The 19,942-nt window shown below is 48.6% G+C and overlaps 1 protein-coding gene across 2 annotated transcripts; it reads right to left on the bottom strand.

Moving 5' to 3' along the window:
* Positions 1-474: 474 nt before the first annotated feature.
* Positions 475-17,699, bottom strand: DLST (dihydrolipoamide S-succinyltransferase). Of its 2 annotated transcripts, none has more exons than XM_027880781.1 (15): positions 17,597-17,699; positions 13,217-13,250; positions 11,891-11,939; positions 10,821-10,876; positions 10,385-10,459; positions 9,933-9,988; positions 9,130-9,241; positions 8,469-8,627; positions 8,101-8,186; positions 7,317-7,414; positions 5,365-5,495; positions 4,766-4,839; positions 3,823-3,906; positions 3,111-3,278; positions 475-2,627 (listed from the first exon to the last, which is right to left on the bottom strand). In XM_027880781.1, the coding sequence occupies exons 1-15, from the start codon at positions 17,663-17,665 to the stop codon at positions 2,493-2,495; spliced, it is 1,386 nt and encodes a 461-aa protein (XP_027736582.1). In that variant the 5' UTR covers positions 17,666-17,699; the 3' UTR covers positions 475-2,492. The 2 variants fall into 2 exon arrangements, with proteins under 2 accessions (XP_027736582.1, XP_027736583.1); XM_027880782.1 differs by lacking the exon at positions 17,597-17,699 and adding an exon at positions 16,909-17,100 and having other exon boundaries at positions 13,217-13,260.
* Positions 17,700-19,942: the final 2,243 nt, after the last annotated feature.

Raw genomic sequence — 19,942 nt, 5'->3', positions numbered from 1 at the left:
GGCTAGCTGGTTCCAGCTCCTGCTTGCTACCAGCAGTAACACCTTGCTGACTCAGCCTGGCTCTCAGGAAGCAGCAGGAGTGCTTGTCCACCAGAGGGAAGCAGAGTCTGGGAGAAACTCATCTGCATCAGGAAAGGTAGGGACACCTTAAAAGGCTGTGATGGAATGGGAGGACTAAGCAGGGAGTGACCGACCACTGATGCCACAAGCAGGCCAGAGAGCAGGAGCAGCTGAGCCTGGGGCTTTTCCTCTCCAGGGTGGCCTGCACTGTCTGAACCCTCCACCTACCTGCTTGTACCCTTGTCCACCAGCCTCCTAGTCCTGTCAGTCAGGAGAGGCTCAGGTGTCAGGAGGGTCAAAAGAAAGGAAGCTTCGAGCACAACCCTCCTACAGTGAGCCCTGACAGGGCTGGTTAAATAAAGCAGTTTGCTAGGCTGCCTCATTTTAAGAGCTTGACTGTACATTCACTCCTTGGTTTAAAGGCCTCATTTATTGCAGCTCCAGGCAGAATACATGCATTGCCTTTCCCCAGGCTCATGGGACCTCCATATCCTAAACCAGCATGGAGAGCTGGGTGCTAGCAGCATTTTTTCATCAGAACCTTATCTTTCACTCATTGGCAAGAACAGCTAGACTCTTTGCCCTTCCAGAACAGGGAAGGGGTTTTTCCTCTCCTCCTCAGCCAGGGTCAGGAAAGCTGAGTCCACACACTGGTTTGTCACTGGCTGCCAGGAAAATACAGGCACTACTACCAGGAACTGTTTTCCCTTTTGTCAGTGTACCAGCTGTGAGTGCTGTCATTTTCTGTTAGAAGGGGCTGCCCTCTTCACCCATATCTGGGAAGGGCAAACCATTCTCTGATGTTGATGTCAGAGCTGGAAAAACCCTGCCATGATCCAGGAATGATTTTGTATTGTTCCAACAAGGACAGTTCCTTGGGGAAACACTCAGCACCACAGCCAGCTTCTGCTTTACAGTTCTTTGAGCTTGTCTCCTTTAATAGCCTTTTCCCCACCTGCATGATTTACAACTCTCCTGCTGTAGCAGTGAAAACCCAACCTGGCTCCACGCTTGTACTTTATGAGCCTGTCCCAGGTCTCCCTCTTGGCCCTTTAGCAAACACTGGGAATTCCTCGCCATCTGTAACAGTTCTGTTGCTAGACCAAGAAAAGGATGATTTCCAGCCCTGAAAACCTCATCTTTGCCAGGAAGAGCCAATTCTTTGGCATGGAGTTTGAGGACAGTAGAGTTCACAGGCAGAGAAGCCTCAATTTAGTACCACCACTGATGGGCCCAGCTCCTATTGCCTTTTTTCTCTCACCGCCAGGTAACAGGCTTCTTAAACTACTCAAGGGATGCTGCTGATACCCGAGTCCTCGGCCAGGAGCCACTCCCTCAAACACACCCCACCTTGCAGTCGTTGCCCACTTTTATTTCATTTAAAATCCGCTGTGTTAAATATTTGTTACAAGTTCTGTGTAGGGGGTAAGAGTAATAGACTCTGCAGGCACTAGCAACCCCCTCACCCCTCAATACATGTGTGCGCTATCAGATTAAGGACTGACCCCTCCCCCCAGAACCAGCACCCATGGGCTGGGATATACATTACAGTGAAAGGCCTGGCCCCCCCAGCTGTGTCTGCTGGAAGCAGGCCAATCCCCCGCACGCAGGAAGCCAGCAGTCAGATCCACCACCAGTGAGCTGTGATTCCAGGAGAGTTGCTGGGGGCTCGTTCTCACCCCCGTGTTGGGCCTGTAATGGTGAAAGGGTTGTCCCCAGAACAGTGCTACCTCCACAGAGGTCACGGGCTCTGCCCACCCGGACACGAACATTCACACCCCAGTGACCAGGCTGGTGAGAGACAAACAATCTCCAAGGGAAAGTAGGGGAGCTGCCACCACCATGTTACTGTCTGTGGAGGGAGTGTACCTAGGGCACTGCCAGAAGCATGACACCTGCCTCAAGCCCTGCTCTGGTCAAAACCTCTGCTGCAAGGGGCCTGGGGTCCCCCAGACTGCCCTTGCAAGGCAGATGAGTGTGAAATATTTTCAAGCAAAAAATGGATAGGACAGTAGCCTTTCCTCTCCTCTCCCTCCCAGGAACCTTAGTGCTAGGCAATAAAGCTGAACCCGTCACGGAGAGGCGGGGAAAGTACCCTAGCACAGCAGCAGCAAGCAGTTTCCAGTGGTATTGGACAAGCTAGAGGTGAGAATTTGGTGCTGTGAGGGAGAGGATGCCGTACAGATATCTCTGGAAAGGCAGTGCCATGCAGTGGTTGGCCCACTGCATGGCAGTTCTTGTGAGATACTAAACCTTCATTAAACAGAATAGGAAAGGAGGTAAGAGCTATCCCTGTAATTCCCTCTGGGACAGCTCCATTCACGGCGGAGGGAGAGAGACTGGAATGACCCCTGCCAGTTCCTGAATGCCCTGCATTGTCCCTGCTGGTGCTGCGGCCTGTCCTGGGTGGGTTGTGTGGGGGTGTGGCTGCTCTACAGGTCGAGCAGCAGCACGCGGGGATCCTCCACCGCTGCCTTGATCTTGCGCAGGAAGGTCACTGCCTCTCTGCCGTCAATCAGCCGGTGATCGTACGTCAGCGCCACGTACATCATAGGCCGCACCTCGATCTGAGAGGCAGGAATAAGACAGGGATTAGTGAGCTCAGCCCTACTGCCCACATGATCCCCTCCCATAAATTCAGGGAAGGCCTGGCTTTTTCCCATCCTGAATCCAGGGCTCAGGCTCTCCTGGATGTGTACTGCCTGGCAGGATTACCTACCCACTCACTCACCCAGGCTGGGTCCACACCACACACAAGACTAGGTCCCTCTGTGGAGCTGTTCCCTATCACAAAGGCTACAACCTCCTCCTCTCTGCACATAACCAGATTATGTCCAGTTCTCCCCCTCACGGATAGGATAAGGCCCCCTGCACACCTGAGGCAAGTACAAGGGCCAGCAAAGCTGCCCTACACCCATTAGTCTCTGCTTCTCTTCAGAGTAAAACCTTTTAGAAGTTGACAACATTCCCTTAGAAAATATGGACTATGGTCCTCAACCCACTGAGCCCTTTGCTCTGTTCACTAGAACCTGCGGCGCAGGTCCACCTACCTTGCCTCCCACAGCCACAGGCCTGTCAAAGATGGCATGCATGCCTAAGATGGCAGACTGGGGTGGGTTAATGATAGGTGTCCCAAAGAGTGACCCAAAAACCCCTCCATTGCTGATTGTGAAAGTGCCGCCATCCATGTCTTCAATGGCCAGTTCATTCTTCCGTGCCTAGAAGAAAAACTGAGGTCTTAGAAAGTCACACAGATCACAGATAGCAAAGGACAAGGTTTTGGACGTTCACACTCTCCAGGAATAAATACTGATGGCAAGAGCTTTGCTTATTGATCTATTCAGCTAAAACCCAGCACAAATTAGTTGAAAATGCATCTGCCTTTAGAGCTAAACATTTAATGGCTTTAGGGAAGGACTTCTCTCCCCTTTGCTTTCAGCTCCTGTTTTTGCAGGAAACAAGACACAAGGACTTCTACCTCAGGGTAGTTAAGCCTTGGCTTCTAAAGACAAAGGAGAAGACACACCATGCCGCTAGTGCATAGTTTGTGGTGTTCTGAAAGGGCAACAAGTAAATAGGGTGGTCCTGGAGGGCACAGGCACAGCTACAGATGTAACTGGATCACTCCCCACGGCGCAACTCACTATGTTAGAGGTCAGAGATGACGACACAGAAAGACCAAATCAATTCATGCCTATCCAGCACTCCCAATTCCTCCCATATCTCCCAACCCTCTTAAGAAAAACCTCCAGCTTTCCTTACCTTCTCCCCCAGTTCGTAGATAGCACGTTCTATGTCAGCAAAGTTCATGTTTTCTACATTCCTAACCACAGGGACCACCAGACCCTGTGGAGAACCAAAGTGCATTAATAGCAAATTCAGTGCAGCGACACACAGATGGCTATTATAGGGCAGGAGCTTGGCTGCAGACCCAGAGAGTTCCTGCCTTTCCCTCAGTGCACAGCAGGTGGTGGGCAGAGCTGCCTTGTACCCTGGCAGCCTGACAGAAAACCTGGCATGACACACACCAAGGGCTGACACCATAAAGACGCCATTATCTTTGTCTTTGTTAGCCTGTCACATAAAATCAACCAGGTCTGTCTGGATCCAGCTCCACATTCATAAAAGCAGGTGATGCACTGGGCAGATTTCAGCTGCCACCTCTTTTCTCTGTGAGAAGAGTGGAGTTCCTTTATGCTGGGCCTCCCCTAGACTCTGGGAGAAGTGACAGAACTTCAGTTCTGGTCCAAACTCTGCCTCACAATAGAATCTTCTAATCAAGAAGGTATTTCACTATTTAACATCTGTATCTGCATTCCACACTCTCCCTGGAGAGGAACATCTCTGTGCAATAGCACAGCAGTGTTAGCCAAAGGACATGAATGCAAAGCTTTTACTGTCTATGCTATACTTTCATAGATCCATGACAAAAAAGGGTCTCCCTAAATTAGCTCTACTCATTAACAACTAAGATCTGTATTGACCCTGTTACCACATCCCCTAGTAAAGAGGCAGAACGCTCTTGCTCCTCCATTTTCTCTCAAAAGCTATCTCAGCAGTCCACAATGTATTTGGTGTCTCACTAACACAGTGTCATCACTTAATTTCTGCTGCAGCACAGTGCAACGCTGAGTTGGCTCAAAGTATATGACCACCCCAGACCAAAGGCTGCAGGAAGCAGAGACAAAGCAACCAAGGTACCTACCCGAGGAGTTGCTACAGCAACACTGATGTCCACATAGTCCCTGTACACAATCTCTTTGGTCGTGTCATCAATCACTAGAAAGAGAAAAAAGTTGTGCTACACATGCAGTATCCAAGATCAAGGGTTCAGTAGGCCAGAAGCATCCACAAAATCGTAACAACTTGCTCATGCCTAGCTTAAATATAACTCCAGAGAAGAATAAGCCCTTTCTGCACCTGTGGGAGAAGCATCAGGATAGACAGAAAGGAAATCCAGTCCACATAGGTCAGCCCCCTCTGGATTTCAGCAAGCACCTCTGACACTCCCTGGGAACTGCATTGTGCCTACAGCAGCTACCTGCACACCAACCAGCAGGCTCTGCCCTCTGCGGGCTGTGCATGCATGGCCCCAGCCCCACTCCTGGTCACCTCTTCCTAACAGAGCCCCCCCTTGGCAAGTTGTCCTCTATCTACTTAAAATCAGCTGCAGCATGTAGGACTGTCCCCCTTTTTCCTGTGTGTTTGACTTGCTTGTCCAAGCTATTAGTCCAGCCATGGACTTGGTCATCTGTCACATTCACTGGTGAAACATGCAACTCACCAGCAAGGATCACCACTCACCTGCATTCACAACAGGCTGGTCCTGCAGGGCAAAAGCTGCAGCTTTCACAAAAGCTGACATGAAACCTAGCTTCAGGTTGTGCTTTTTCAGGAAGGTATCCTTGTGTACAGCTCTCATCTCCCGGATGTTGCTGCAAAATGCATGATAATGCTGGTAAGCAGGGAATCCAAGAAAACACTGTTCCCTCACTTTGTAATAGAGTTCAGTGCCAGCCCCAAGGACTACAAACATGCACCACCAAGTGGGAAACCACCAGTCTGCTGGAAAACTCTTCAAATGTCATAGGTACTGAACGTGGCTCTAAGGCTCTTGCCAAAGGATCAACATAACAGGGTTAACCTGCATGGCCCACACTGCCAGGCACAGAAGCAAGATGGGGCATGGATATTTCCTGCTTAGCCTTGATGTTGCCACTGATTCTCTGGAGATACCAGTGCTCACACCCACGCAGCACCACAGACAGCAACTGCAGGTGTGCCTGGGCTGATACAGAAGGGTGAAAAAACAGGAAATGCCAAAAGCAGAGAAGATGCACAAGGTGAGCCTTGTGGAAAAGATCTCAATCACTCTGCATGTCCAGTACCACGCAGCAGAACACCACCTCTGTATCCAACTCTGTTTGAGTTGACTTTGGGAATTGAGTGAATATGAAAGAAATCTTCCCAGGTGCTATCGTAGTGGGTGCCAGCCCAATCACAGCCCTCAATCAGACTAATCACGTTTTCCCACTGTGTCTATTTATCAAAATTGAGGCCATTTACAAAAAGTTAACCAAGCTGCGGCTACAAGCTCTGCCTATTCCAGGCTAACACCAGATGCTGTGGAATTGCATGGTCCATCCCTCCTCTCTTCAGACACCTTGAGTCTTTGAAGAGACAGTTTCAGCAAGGAGCAGGGTTCTCCATGGTTTAGAGTGTTTGTTTTCCTGCACCTAACCTTGTTTAGAGATAGGATTACTGCCCAAAGACATTAGTGCCTCCCAAGACACAACTGCATGACTGCAGCAATGAGGAGGCGGTTTGCTATGAAACTGTCTCATTACGGCCTCCTCCTTTCAGACACTGACCCCCATGGGAAGCAGGAGGCCCCGGGACAGGTCCTCACGAGTCAACCTCCCAGCAATCAATCCAAACCTGATTACCAGATGCAATAAGAGCCCCATGCCAGCGTAAAGCGACACCTCAGTGAGCCTCTGAGAGGAGATAAAGCTGCTGCACTTCCCTCTAATCAAGACTATTTTGCCAACCTTATTGTTCTGAGACCCAAATATTTACATGTTTTGTCTTAAGGAGCAGAATAGGATTACAAAAGACAATTTGATTTGGGCACAATTTCCCCTTAATGCACTGTAACACAAGCTGCCCACCCTCCAAAGCCATTAGTGCGTTCAGTCCACGCAAGTACTTGAGTCAGAAGACCCCCACCTGCTTGGAGGGGATGGGAAAGGATGCTAGTTCATCTCTGGAAAGCTGTACCATCTGGCAGCAGAGACCTCAGACCTATGCAATGCTCACCTGAAAGGCTGATGAGCCCTGGAGAACCACCTCACTGGGAATTAAATACCTCCAAAAGCAGTAACCTGGTGGGGTGGCAGAAAGCAGATGCTACATCTTGCTGTCTTTTAACAGCCACTGCACAAGTGATACTAGTCCCTCCTGGTCTTCTGCTTAACATTTACCAGTGCTCCACCAACAAGCACACAGGAGAGGAACGAGACTACCCCTTTTACAAGCAGCAGATGACTCCTGAAGAATGATGGGCCATTAGGAAGATAAGTACCCCTCATACTGCAACACTAACATGGCCCCAAAGAAGCTGCACAGACTGTGGTACACACCTAAGAGAGAGGTCCCAAAAGACATGTTGCCAGTCTCTCCAAAGAGAACCGGCAAGGTTTTAACTGCCTTCATCTGTTTCTACTCATAAAGGAAAAAAGAGGTCTGCTCCTTACCTCATATCAATCTCATTGAAAGTGGTCAGCATGGCACAAGTATTCTGAGCCTCTTTCAGCCGCTGAGCAATACGCTGGCGCATCCTATTCATTTTCACCTGAAAATTAAAAAGGTATAAGCAGAAGCTGCCTCAAGTTCATCCAAGGGGCAAAATACACAAGAAACTCAAAAGCCCCTTCTCTTGCCATCTGGCTGACTAGTAATAGATGCCTTGGACCAAGGTTTTCACTACAGGTCTCCCTGAGGAGCATGATGGGCCGATGAGCTGATTTCACTGCTCAGCTCAACACACAGTTCACTTGAAAAGCAGTGCTGAAATGCATCACTGTACAACTACTTTCGACCTCTGTGTTCCTCAGGACCTCCAAGCATGCCTAGCTTTCCAGGATGTGGCTAATGTGAGAAGAGCAAGACCGCTAAAAAGCAGGTTGCTCAGCCATGTTCTTTTAAGAATGCACAAGGCAGCTGCAGCAGCCTTAGCCCTTTGCTGAGGGCTTGTGGACAGACTAAGCAGATCACACGGAGTCCTTCTGTCCTTAGTCAGCAGAGCTCAAGACAAGGCTTTTGCCTAGAAAAGACCTGTGTCAGATTGGCCCTGGCTCTTCCTCACCCCCACCTGTAAATGGTTCCCTCACATAGAGAATTTCCCCATCTGTCCCAGTCCCACTGAGCTGGGTGTGTACAGGTAGATACGAGCATATCCGGAAAGCTTAAGGCTTAGCCAGAACAGATTATCACCCAGCAACACTGAAGCACTGGCAAGATCCCGTTCCTACAGCTTACCCTATGCTCTGATCTGGCACCTTTGGTGGGCGCTGCCTCTCCCAGAGGGGCTGCCGCTGGGGCTGCAGCTGGCTTCACTGCAGACACTGAGGGCAAAAAAACATCAGTCAAAAAGAGAAGTCACATAGAGAAGCTCTGAGGTAGAAAGCATGTTCGAGCTCCTTGCTTAAGCAATGCAGTGCAGGAGCAGCCTTGCACTGGGCTCGGACAGCTCCATGAGCATAGCTGAGCTCTCCATACTGGAGTATGCAGGGAAATAATGATGGAGACCTTCGCCATAAACGTCAGACTGTTCGTGGTCTTTCACCTTACACGCTCTCCACAAGGAAGAGAGGCTTGAGAACAGGAATGAACAGCTGTTGCCTCACCTGGTTTGCTGTCAATGGGCTGAGTTGACACAGGCGGCACTGGTGGCATTGTCGTGGGAATTGGTGCTGCAGGAGGAGGAGGAGGAGCAGCTGCAGCTACAGGTTCAGGGGCTGAAGGAGGAGGAGGGGCAGCTGCTGGTTTAGCCTTGGCAGGAGCAGCTGAAAGACAAGGAAGAACCACGGTAAATGCAACAGCTTCCAGTGCCAGGGATCCGAGAGTCCAACCAACCTGATAAAAATTAACCCTCCAGCAGAACCAAACTGATAAAAGTTAACCCACCAGCAGAGTGCCTTTATGTTCTCAGCACTACTGAACTGACAGGAGAAACCCATGGTGAAAGAGTTCTACTCATGAACACCCTTGATCTCCTCACTGTCCAGAAGAAGAGGGCAGAGAAAGGGAGTTTTATTAGGGGAATTCTTAGCTAGTTTTAGGTTAGAGCTCAGTCTCCTCCAGAGGGAACAGAAATTCTCCGCTCAGAAGAACAAAATTATGCTTTTCTAATGGACAACAGAATAGAAGTATTTTCTTCCAGCTACAGAGGCAGATGGAGGAATTATTTAACCTCTCTCAGGATCCCTCCAAATGCTTTCCTTTCATCTTCAGAAAAAGACTGGTGGAAACAGGAAGGCCTGTGCAAGCAACACATGCCTGACTTACCTCCAGTTTTCCTGAGTTTGAACAGAGGTGTTCCCCCTTCCACTTTGCCACCATCAGGTACCAAAAGGGCTTCAATCACACCAGCTGCTGGGGCTGGAACTTGCACTGATGTCTGAAAAAAGGAAAATCAGTGAAATTCCCCCAAACATTGGCTGGACAAGTGCCCAACAGAAGATGCCAACATCTGCAGACATACATTATAATTTGGCACAGAGAGCAGCTACGTCTCACACCATGCACCAGTTTTCACACCCTCCACCAGGAGTTTGTGCCAATGAAGTTTTAGGAGGTGCTGGCAGTGTAACATATAGCCTGATCTCTAGGGTACAGTCAAGAACTGACCTGCTGCCAGGATCTTCCTGACAGCAACACTGAAAGCAGAACTTGGCAGAGAATTTAGCAAGAACTTCAAAGCTTAACAGTCCTTTAAGGGGTGGGTAAATTTAAAGCCTAAATTTAAAACAGTCTGAAGACAACCTATGGCTTGCAGATTTTTCATGTTTAAACACAAACAGCTTTCAAAGCTTAGAGCGCTCTTGGAAATGCAAGGAGAAGTGAACTGCAGCTTCAACAAACATCAGCACCACTGATTATTAATCAAATGTATGAGTAATTAAGAATTATTAAAGAATTCTCAATTAAGGAACAGCCAGGTCTAACAGTCAATCAGAAAAGTTTTTCTCCATAAAGGGAGCAGGAGACACAGTCAAGGCCTGCAGGCTGTAGGAGCTCTTAGCAGGAGAGGAACCATACAGGGTACCTGCTACAGAACTAGAAAAAGTTTTGGTCCAGAAAATTCCTACCTTGTCTGTTTCAATCTCACACACCACTTCATCTTCCGCCACTGTGTCTCCAACAGCTGAATGACAGATACGAAGACCACTGTGAGGAGGGAGGTGTGCTCCAGCCTCCCCTCTTTACCCACAGCAGTCTCCCACACTAACCCAGAATTTTTTCACCTCAGCTCTCCACAACTTCTAAAGAAAAGACTAGCTCAAACAATCAATCCACTGCACAGTTAAGAGTCTGATTCCAGCTTAGACATCTCCCTTCACCCAACATCACCCATGACTAGGGGTGACAAGGCAGTAACTGCAATCCTTACCCCTTAGGAGAACTGCAATTAACTGCCTCATTTGTCACAGACTGAAAGGCACACAGCAGGCTGTCAGCCAGTGGAACCACAATGCATCCCTGAGCTGTCCAACGCAGCAGTAATGGCGCTAAGAATTTCAGGGAAGAGGCAACTGCTTACCTTTCTCCCACCTGACATCTCCTTCTGTGACTGACTCTGCAAAGGCTGGTGTGTTCACCGTAACCACGTCATCCCCTGTGAGAGAGACAGATAGATTTGAATGCATTCAGAGCTCAAAACTTATGGCATTGCTTCGTTCTTGTCATCACGATTCTGTGAAAGGGGGTAGGTCATCAGACGTAACTTGCTGGCCTTCTCCTTGCTGCAACACTGATTAACATAGAAACACCAGAGAAACTTCCAGTTGATTGAAAGTCACACTGTGACAGGAATGCCAGACAAAATCCTTAGGGCCCTGGGGATATAAACCCTCAGGTGTCCATGCAGGCAGAACAGCAGTGAGCCATGACCAAGGATGGGAGGTAGGTTCAGCTGTTGTCAGGACAGCAAGAGGTAGCAAAAGAAGCATCCTGCTAACTCCTGACTTTTTACTTACTACGTACTGCAGTGGTTCTGAAGTACCGGACAGTGAAGACACTGGAGCTATTTACTCTGCAGAAAGAGAGAAAGGTATGAACATAGAAGCATGTTTTTATGCAGGCTGCTAACACCAAGCTCAAGTACAGAATTTACATTTGTTTAACTGATGTGGAAGGCTGCTTGGCTGCTCCCATGTAATTTTTCTAAGGGACTCCTACTTACTGCTCAAGCTGCAACAATCCAGTAAGAAAGGAAACATCACATCCTACCATCACTAGTGCTCTCAGAAACTCAGGGAGAACTGACATGTATGGAATTTAATTTAGGCAGACAACCCAACAGAACCTGGGGTTTAAACACTGATTAAAGGGTGACTAGACAGCCCCCCCATGCCCAAGACTAGTGCAGCAACCATTTTTTTACTTCCGGATTAGGACTGTCATCTCTACAGAAGCTGTCAGATTGCTCAAAAAAAAAAAAAAAAAAGGAAAAGCACCATAAATTGCCTATGGCAACACATCCAAGAGACAGCTATTTCTCTCCACCATGTTTCTTCAGGGAAGCTGAAATTCCAACCGTTCCAAAGGATGATTTTTATATCTATTGACATCACATTTGGAAAGCTGAAACAAACATGCTTTAGCATTTCCTCTAACACAGGCTACTTCATACAAACAGACTAGTACTTCAGGCTTTTATGCATGTGCTCTTATGGTTATTTACCCAAATATATTTTTACAAGACCACCTTAGCAATGCAAACCCTGTCATATGAACAACAGCTCTGTAAACAACCCATTTCTCCTGACAGAAAACCTACCAGAAGACCATCATAGAGCAAACATCTCTAGTCACCAGTTTCCTAATTCCTGTCCCTTCCCTGCCCTTGGTATCTGTTTACAGACAAAGCTTCTTTTCAGTTCCTGACCTGCAAAACCTAGATTTTGTTAGGGCTATCTCCACGATCCTAAGATGTGCAAAAGGATTTCATGACATTCAATCACATTCTGTTTCTCAGCCCCCAAATCTTTTCATGGCTAGAGCAGCCCCAGTCCTTCTACATTACAGCTTTCCTGGGAATACTTACAGAAGCTTCCTGCTGTTTGTGTAAGCCAGTGCCTGGCTCCCAGCCACACCTGTGAATGAGAAAGCAGTTACCCCAAGGGAAAGTTACCCAGCCCTTAAATGTCCCTGTCAGGTAAAAGAATGCAGAGGACACCACTGTCCACCCTGAAAGAAGCTTGGGACTAAGGGGAATATAGTCACGCAGAGACACCTCAGTGCCATCAAACCTGCCCAGAGCTTGCAAGGAACAGCGGTCTCGTCTTCATCTAGATTTACAGGGATGGGAAAAACAGTTATATCTTGACCTCAAAGCTAACAAAAATAACTTTGAAAAGGGCAAACAATGCAGCAGCCACCTTGGTCAGAAGGAAACCAGGAAGCAGTCATGAGGAACACCTCCAGGACTGTTGAGTACAAAGGACAGGAGCAAGGTAGCCCCCTAAGAAGCACCTCCCAGGAAGCCTCACAGTCACATGGACAGGTAAGGAGGAAGAAAGAATGAAAAGAGGGTGTAGGGCAGAGTAGCCAGCTACCATCATTCCTCTTCTCTGTCCACTCGCTGTCCAGAGAATTTATTTTCCAAAACTCACAACAGAGAAGTACTTGCACAGCTTCTCAGTTTCACATACCCCACTGTCCCCACACTGCTCACGTGCCCTGACACTGCAATTTTTATTACCAACTGAACTCCTGTCCTTTGTCTCTTACAGGGCACTGGGCAGTTTTCCAGACAGATCTTAAAGAGAGTCAGAGTAGTAACTGGAGAACATAATTACCTCAATTACACAATGCCAGAAGGAAGAACCATTTCCCCATTTGATTTGTTTTTAAAAGCAATATAATTTTTACACCATCCCCTACTAAAGAGCTGAACTGGAACTCTAGAAACCAAAAAAAGTAAGCAGATTTAACTGGTTTCTCAAAGTGGAATATGAAGTGAATGATGTAACACTATATAACCACAGTACAGCTAGAAGAAACAAAGCTCTAAGAAAAAACAGTTGAAGCACCAAACTGTTCACAGGCGAACCAGATTTGATACATCACAATATTCACCTATCATTTTCAAGGGAGTTTATTAGAGACCTAGGGTTCTGCAACAGCACATGCTTCAAGCACTGCAATGCTTGAAATACTCTTTGCTGTGCTGTTGGAATCTTCACCATAGCCAAAGGGATCAGCCAGCACGTACATTATGCAAGGGAGCCACTCACACAGAAACTTAGCTCATTTCACTGTTTCTTCATTACATGATTGATTGAAATAAACCCCAGTAAAACCTATTACCAACCTCCATCATCAGCTCTGTTCTTTCTAGGTAGTTTGTAAATAAAAGTCTTAGACTCACCAGACAGAGAGCATCTTGCCAGAGTACAGTTCCCCTGCAAGAGAGAAGAGGATCTATTAGTATTACAAGAAGATAGATCCATCCTAGAAGGACTTTGTTTTTTCCATGAGATCTGAATCAGAGACAGGACCCACCATTCCCATGCTACAGTCTGCAGGCATGCTACTTTCCCATAGGGTGCTAGAGAAGGAGATGGTGAGAACACCTACACCCTTCTCTTCGCTTTGTCTCCTTCCAGGGTGCTTTCTGGTGACGGTGATGTTAAATATGATGTTTTTGGTTTTCAGCTGTGGTTTCAGCTGTTTTGACTTTCTTAAGCACACTTTCCTCTTCAAGAAGGAACAGATTTCTAATAAAATTTGCTATGAATGAGAAGGCCAAGGGTAGCTACTGGATATGATGAAAAAACATCCCACGATGTTTACTCCTACAGTCACAAATGCAGCATCTAAGGTTTTTTAAAATTTGTCCTAAAGCTATGGGGCCTTTGAACTCCAGAAGGCCAGAATTGCCCTCAATGGCAAAATTTCTACCACTATCAGTAAGACAGGAATTCCACCTTCTTTTGATGTTTCACTGCATACCCATATAATCATTGATTGCACTCCTAGTTCAACATAACAGAACTCAAAAGACATTTCAAAGATATTCCAGTTACTTTCCCTATTGTTATTATACATTTCTCTAGCATCAAACCTGATTGTCTGGAGAACCTAAAAACTCAGTGAAAGCAGTAAGTAGGAAAATATCACAGTAACCATGACTAAAATGCAGTTGACTGGTTTAGAACAAGTCAGATACTCAAGAGCCCAAAGCACCCTTATCCTCCAACTAAGGTAAAAGTCAGATTTCCTTACACCTTCAGTATCTGAAGTCTGCACATAAGCCCTGATTTCAGCTTCCGCAGAGCAAGCAGGACATGATATAACTGGTCTTATATACAGAATAATTTTGAGGAGCTGTGTGGTAAGACAACATAGAGACCAAGGACCAACAATTACTAAAGCTTGGCATACCATCTACAGGACCGAGTGCTGTAGCATAAAAAAATATATGCAGTGTATAGTTCATATCAAAACTACTAACAGGCCTGGAATCGACCCATTGGCAGTTTAATTATTCAAGCTTATCAATGGATTTGGTTACTTGGATATTCACACAGAGTCAACTCAATGACCGATGGGCATTTCTTAACGATCCTGGAACAACAGTCCTGCAAAACCAGCCTCTGGCAGGGCTCGCTGGAGCCCCTGCCCCAAATCTGGCTCAGGAAGGGAAAGCAGGAATCACTGCGCAGACTTTGCAGACTCCTCTTGAATGCTACAATGCTTAATCTTGGTGCAGCACTGGCCCCTCCTAACTCAGATCTGGTTTGATTAGAGCCAGGCCTAAGCTAGGATCAATAAGACAAACTTCCACCGAACTCTGCTGGGTCAACCATCTAAAGTGCCACAATCCTCAGCACATATGGTAGTTCCTGTATTGATCAAATTCTTCCCACTTTCTGGAGTGTCCCAGATAACATGGAGTCAAGTAGAATATCAAGTGACCTGAGTTCCCCTCTGCCCACTAATGTTTTCCTGGGTGCATTATCAAAAAAGTGGTTAAAGACATTCCAAGCATGCTAAAAAATTAGAATGGAACAGCCTCAGAATGAAACAAAACCAGACAATTTCATTTGCACAGGACCAATTTACTGTGAAGTTAAAACAAAAAAAAAAGTTCAGAAGGCCTGTCCCAAAAATATCTGTGAGAAAACACATCTGCAGCTCTCTTCCCTGAGAGGCACCAAGTCTATGTTTTACAACCATACCAAAATGAAAGAAAAATCGGTACCACTCTGTCCTTCTATCTTTTAGGTTAAGAAATGAGGGAAAGAGCTTAATGTGAGGACAAAGCCACTAATAAAAAATCCTGAGATTTCTCTGGCTTGCATTCTGCAGAACTGCTGTGACCCTGTCTCTTAACTGTGGTACCTCAGAGATGACACGCAGCTCCAGGAGATGCCTGACAGCGCTGTTTCGCTTCCCTTTTTCCATGAAGGAGTCACCGTGATTGCATCTGTTCTGGTATCACCTGGCTAAATCTCTCCGCTATTGGAGCTTTTTCAGTGAAAATGGAAACATTTTGGTTTTGCTATCTGGCATTAGCTCTTTGGGTCATTTTAAAAAGAGAACCTTTGCTTGGAGAAAGAAGTCTCAGTCTAATTAACTAGTGACTCATGTATTGAGTGATTATTTTTTCCCCCTCGTTTCACATGACTTCTCAGAATTGTTTTTACAACTGTTATTATGCCAAAGTGACCTTGGTACACGTCGTCCCAGGCCACATCTTTCAAGGAGTCATCACCTTCCAGCAGGTCACTACACACTGAAATAAACCACGGAATACATGAGCTAAAGCAACAGCCTGTATACCAACAGTGAGATCAGGGACCAGCTCAGGTAAGAACTCTGATGTATGGGACAGTGCAGCTTATTTCAACAGAGGCAAAACAGAAACCCAGTGCTGGGCAGCTCCGACAACAGGCAAAGCAGCAATCACTTCTCCAGCCATGGCTTCTTCAGAGCAAAGCAAATGCTGGTTTGACAAGGATTACCACAAACCACTGCACACAGAAACCCTTCTGCACAGCCTTCATGGGTATCAACACTATTATATATAGCGTGGGGGGCAGATGTCAAGGTGGGATGGAGATAACAGTGCTGAGTGGTGAAGGATACTGTTACTAAGACAACAGGCTGAGAACTTTTCCAGCAGAGAGGAGGATCAAACACGGAAGAAAAAGTTCTTTACAAACACCCTCCCAGATAAACAGGGCTTGATTCTCAAAGCACCAAATGCAGCTCCTGATCAAACCATTCTTTTTCAGACTAGCTCTTCTCTGGACTTTTTCAGGTCATCCTTCAACAGCTGCCTGCCCCCACCCTGACTCTCATATGCTACAGGCTATTGACGCACATTTGTGATTTCTACTTGATATATGAGTTCAGGACCTTTTTCTCTTTTACCAGCCACCAAAATCCAGTCAACTCTTCTTCACCCTCACTGACTCTACTCTTCTCCCATTCAACCCTCCACTTCTGAATTTTCTACATATCTCCTGTTCTCACTTTTGCCATCAGAAGTTTGCCAAGTTCTGGCATTTCTTTCTGTTTTTCCAAAGAGTGTGTATTATCCCTGTCACAGAACTTGCTTCCCATATCACTGCTCAAATGGAAATCAAACTACTACCACTCAACTTTTCCAGTACAACTAACAGGTTAACTAAAAGTATCTCACTTTCCTAGCACTCGGCTAAAAACTCTGGATTTGCCACCTAGTTCTGTTTGGAATACTCCGTCTGACTTCTTCCCTCTTCTGTATAATCGCACAGCACCACTGAGAGCCGACAAAGTGTAAATATTGCTAAAATGCCACTTAAATAAGTTTTAAGCTGCACTATAATCAATTCGTATCTATATATACGTATAAGAAACTATACAATATAGTTAGCTATAATTTGTTTATAGTGGAGTTTTACATGTTTATAAACACAAACCTATTTGTCAAGCCCTAAGACAAGCATTTACCGCAGAGCAACCCTATGGAGAAGCATAACACAGTTAATCAGCTGTCAACGCTTGCTTGCCTACATTTACAGGATGGATAAAATCAAGTCCCATGCTCTAAGGCTCAGCTGGTCACCTGGCAGCGGTATTTCTCCTTCTGTAGGTGTGCACATACATTTGTGCACAAAAGGTTGTGCACGTTCGCTATTTAAACGGAAGATGTGTCCAGGAGTCACCGAACAGCAGGACCCAGCTGGCCAAGGGCAGCCCCGGGGTTAAGCTGCCATCGGGCTCTGCCACCCGCGGTGCCGCCAACACGGGTCACTGCCGTTTGCCACGGCTCAGTGGCTGCTGTGAAGGCCGAGCACGGAAATCAAACACCAAACAGGACACCGGTTCGTTGCCGTTCCTGCCCCGGGCGGACTCCGCCGAGGGGTCTGTGCCAGCGCAGGCCGGTGGCTGCCAACAGCGGGGACCCGCACGCTGCAGCCGCCGGTGGGCGAGGGCGGCGGCGATCGGAGGCCCTTCCGCCGGCCGGCCCTGCCCGGTGCCGCCGCCCTTCCCGCCGGGCCGGGCAGGGCCGGGCCGGGCAGCGTCGGGGCAGAGGCACCCGCTGCGAAAGGGCAGTGCGACGCCCCCCGCGGCCGTTGCCGGGGCAGCCCCGCCGCCCCTCCCCGTGCCCCGCGGGGCCGGGCCGGGCCGTGCCCCGGGGCGGCGGCGCCGGGCAGCAGGGGACGCGTCCCGGTGCCCTTGGCGCCGCCGACCTCTCCCGCCCGGCCGCCGCCCTCCCTCGCTGCTCCGCTCCCCAGGCGCTGCCCGCGGGCCGTACCTGTCGCAGGGCGCGCAGCGAGCGGCCCAAGGCGCGGCCGAGGCAGCGGGACCGCCACAGCGGCACCATCGCGGCGGCGGCGGCGGCGGCGGGAGGGGCCGCGGGGCGGACACCGGAACCAGGCCCCGCGCGGCACGGAAGCGCGCGGGACCGCACCACTCGCCGCGGGACGGGGGGAGCGCGACCGGAGGGGCGGAACCATCGCGAGCGGGGGGCGCAGGGGGGGAACAGGGCTCATGGCAGGGGCGGAGGGGGTAATAGTAGTGTTCGTATGCGTCTCCAGATATGTAATAACAATATATATATATATAATATGTATGTATTGCGTATATACCTCTAAACACGTACATTTGTATATGTACATATTATTACATGTCATAATATATACTTGTAATAATAACTATACGTAATGATAAATAATCCTATGTATTACCAAAGAGTGCCGTTTCATGACACTCTTAACTGAACCGGCTTCGGATTGCTGGAGGGCGGCTGTACGAGTGGTTTTCCTGCTCACCTTGGCAAACCACGGGGCTCATGTGGAATGACATTGCCGCAAGCGCCAGCCAGTGGGATGTTGCATGGTTAGAAACGGGCAATGAGGTCATCTCCCTGGGGCAAACTGGCAAATGAGTCGACAAGTAAGCCCTGTTCCTCAGATGTGGTCTGCATGCTAAAAACCTTTGAGAATCCCCCAGCTAGTTTCTGTTTTCTGCCTGCTGCCAGGTGGGGAACCACTGGGGGGAGAAAACCAATGAACCTATTTGCAGAATCTGAGAATTAGCCTGGGATAGTTATAAAGTGCTGTCTTGCGGCCAGGCATCTCTCAAGGAGCCAAGTCTGGGTAATGCACATGTCCTTAATTTATCCATTGCTTAATAATATATGAATGGTAAACTGCAACCTTCAAAATATGGGATCATTTCCAAAGGAAAGAGATTGAATAAAAATCAACAGGGGATAGTCCCCGAGGCTTTGAGGATGAGCTGACTGCTTAAATAAAAGGCAACTGAACTAGAAAGGCTCTCTGCCATGGATTTCTCTATGCCTATCCATTAAATACCCTAAACACTGCCATGCTCAGTAAGCATGTGAAGGCAGCTGAAGCCCCAGGAGTGGCACATGTGGCTCAGCTTTTGTCCACCCACCTGCAGCTCCTACACGAAGTCAAGCACCTGACAACCTCACGTGCCCCTGGGGCAGGTAGTTTGTCTTGGGGTTGGTGTTGGGGTGTGCCCAGCCAGGAGGGATACCAGCTCTGCAGGCTGTGGCACTGTCCCTAAAGCACCCTGTGACAACAGACCTTGTATTGCTGCTTTTCCTGTGTTGTCCCATTTCCTGGCCATGTCCTATGCTGCAGACCTCCAGTTCAGCCAAAAGGCATTCGTGTACCCATGGTGGGGGATGCTGGAAATGCCTGGGCGCTTTCCATGGGAGATGGGTAGCACCTGAGCTCCAGGCTGGCTCCTTCCTTGCCTGTGGCACTGCTTGTCAGCCTGTGTATTTGCACTCACCAACGGTTCACCATCCTGGGTCTGGGATGGGGTTTCCAGGCTAAATTGTAGGGGGGATTTGCTCTTCTGGCTCTCTGCCCACTTGGGCAGCCAGCAGCTCGGCAGCAGCCCTTGCCTGTCTGACTGTGGGGGCTATGAGTGTGGGAGACGGCCGAGCTGCAGGGAAGGTGGCTGGACCCTGATGCTGGACCTGACCTCCTGGATGTCTATCTGCATATTCAGAAGTCGTTCCCAGCTGGTTGGCTGCCTCCGGCCTCCCCACTCCCTCTTTAAAGGACCTGAGTGCAGCAGGAGGACGTGCTGGCTCTGCAGCATCCCACGACCCCTGCCTGCAGGACAGTGTGGGACACTGTGGGACACTGCTCCCAGCACCCCTGGAGCCGAGGTGAGTGGGGTGGAGAGGTGCGAGCCACAAGGGTTGGGGATGGCCAGCTGAAGACAGAGGGATGCAGTGGCTGAGGAAGGCTCTGGGGGGGATTTGCAGTGCTGGAGGGGCGGCACAGCTCTCTCACTGAGGAGCACCTGGGGACCCCATGTGGGTTGGCTTCGGTTTTGGAGAGGGCACACTTGCCTTCTCTTCTAAGCATCTTCACTTCATTCCTCAGTCTTTTCCTTCAAGTAAGATGAGCCTCGGCCGCTTTTTAGTGTTCTGGAAGGTGGCACTGGTGAAGGCTGGTAGTAAGAGTAGGAACCGAAGCATGCATCTGCTAAGTCAGCCAGGAAAGCGCTGCATCAGCAGGCGCAGTTTGCCTGGGGCAGCACCTCCTGATCCCTGCGGTGCTGGGGAGGCTGTGAGGGGGAAATGAGGCCACCTACAGCGAGCTGCCACAGG

This window comes from Empidonax traillii, unplaced genomic scaffold (genome assembly GCF_003031625.1).
Source record: "Empidonax traillii isolate 1590-97213 ecotype Southwest subspecies unplaced genomic scaffold, ASM303162v1 scaffold74:size2480735, whole genome shotgun sequence".
NCBI lineage: Eukaryota > Metazoa > Chordata > Aves > Passeriformes > Tyrannidae > Empidonax > Empidonax traillii.
The sequence above is the reverse complement of the archived record's forward strand: the minus strand, read 5'-3'. Positions and strand labels throughout refer to the sequence as shown.

Coding starts and splice junctions, on each gene's coding strand:
- DLST (XM_027880781.1), bottom strand. CDS start 17,665: ATGGTGCCGCTGTGGCGGTCCCGCTGCCTCGGCCGCGCCTTGGGCCGC. Junction 10,460..10,820: donor CAGAACCACTGCAGTACGTA/GTAAGTAAAAAG, acceptor TCTCTCTCACAG/GGGATGACGTGGTTACGGTG. Junction 8,628..9,129: donor CAAACTCAGGAAAACTGGAG/GTAAGTCAGGCA, acceptor CTTGTCTTTCAG/CTGCTCCTGCCAAGGCTAAA.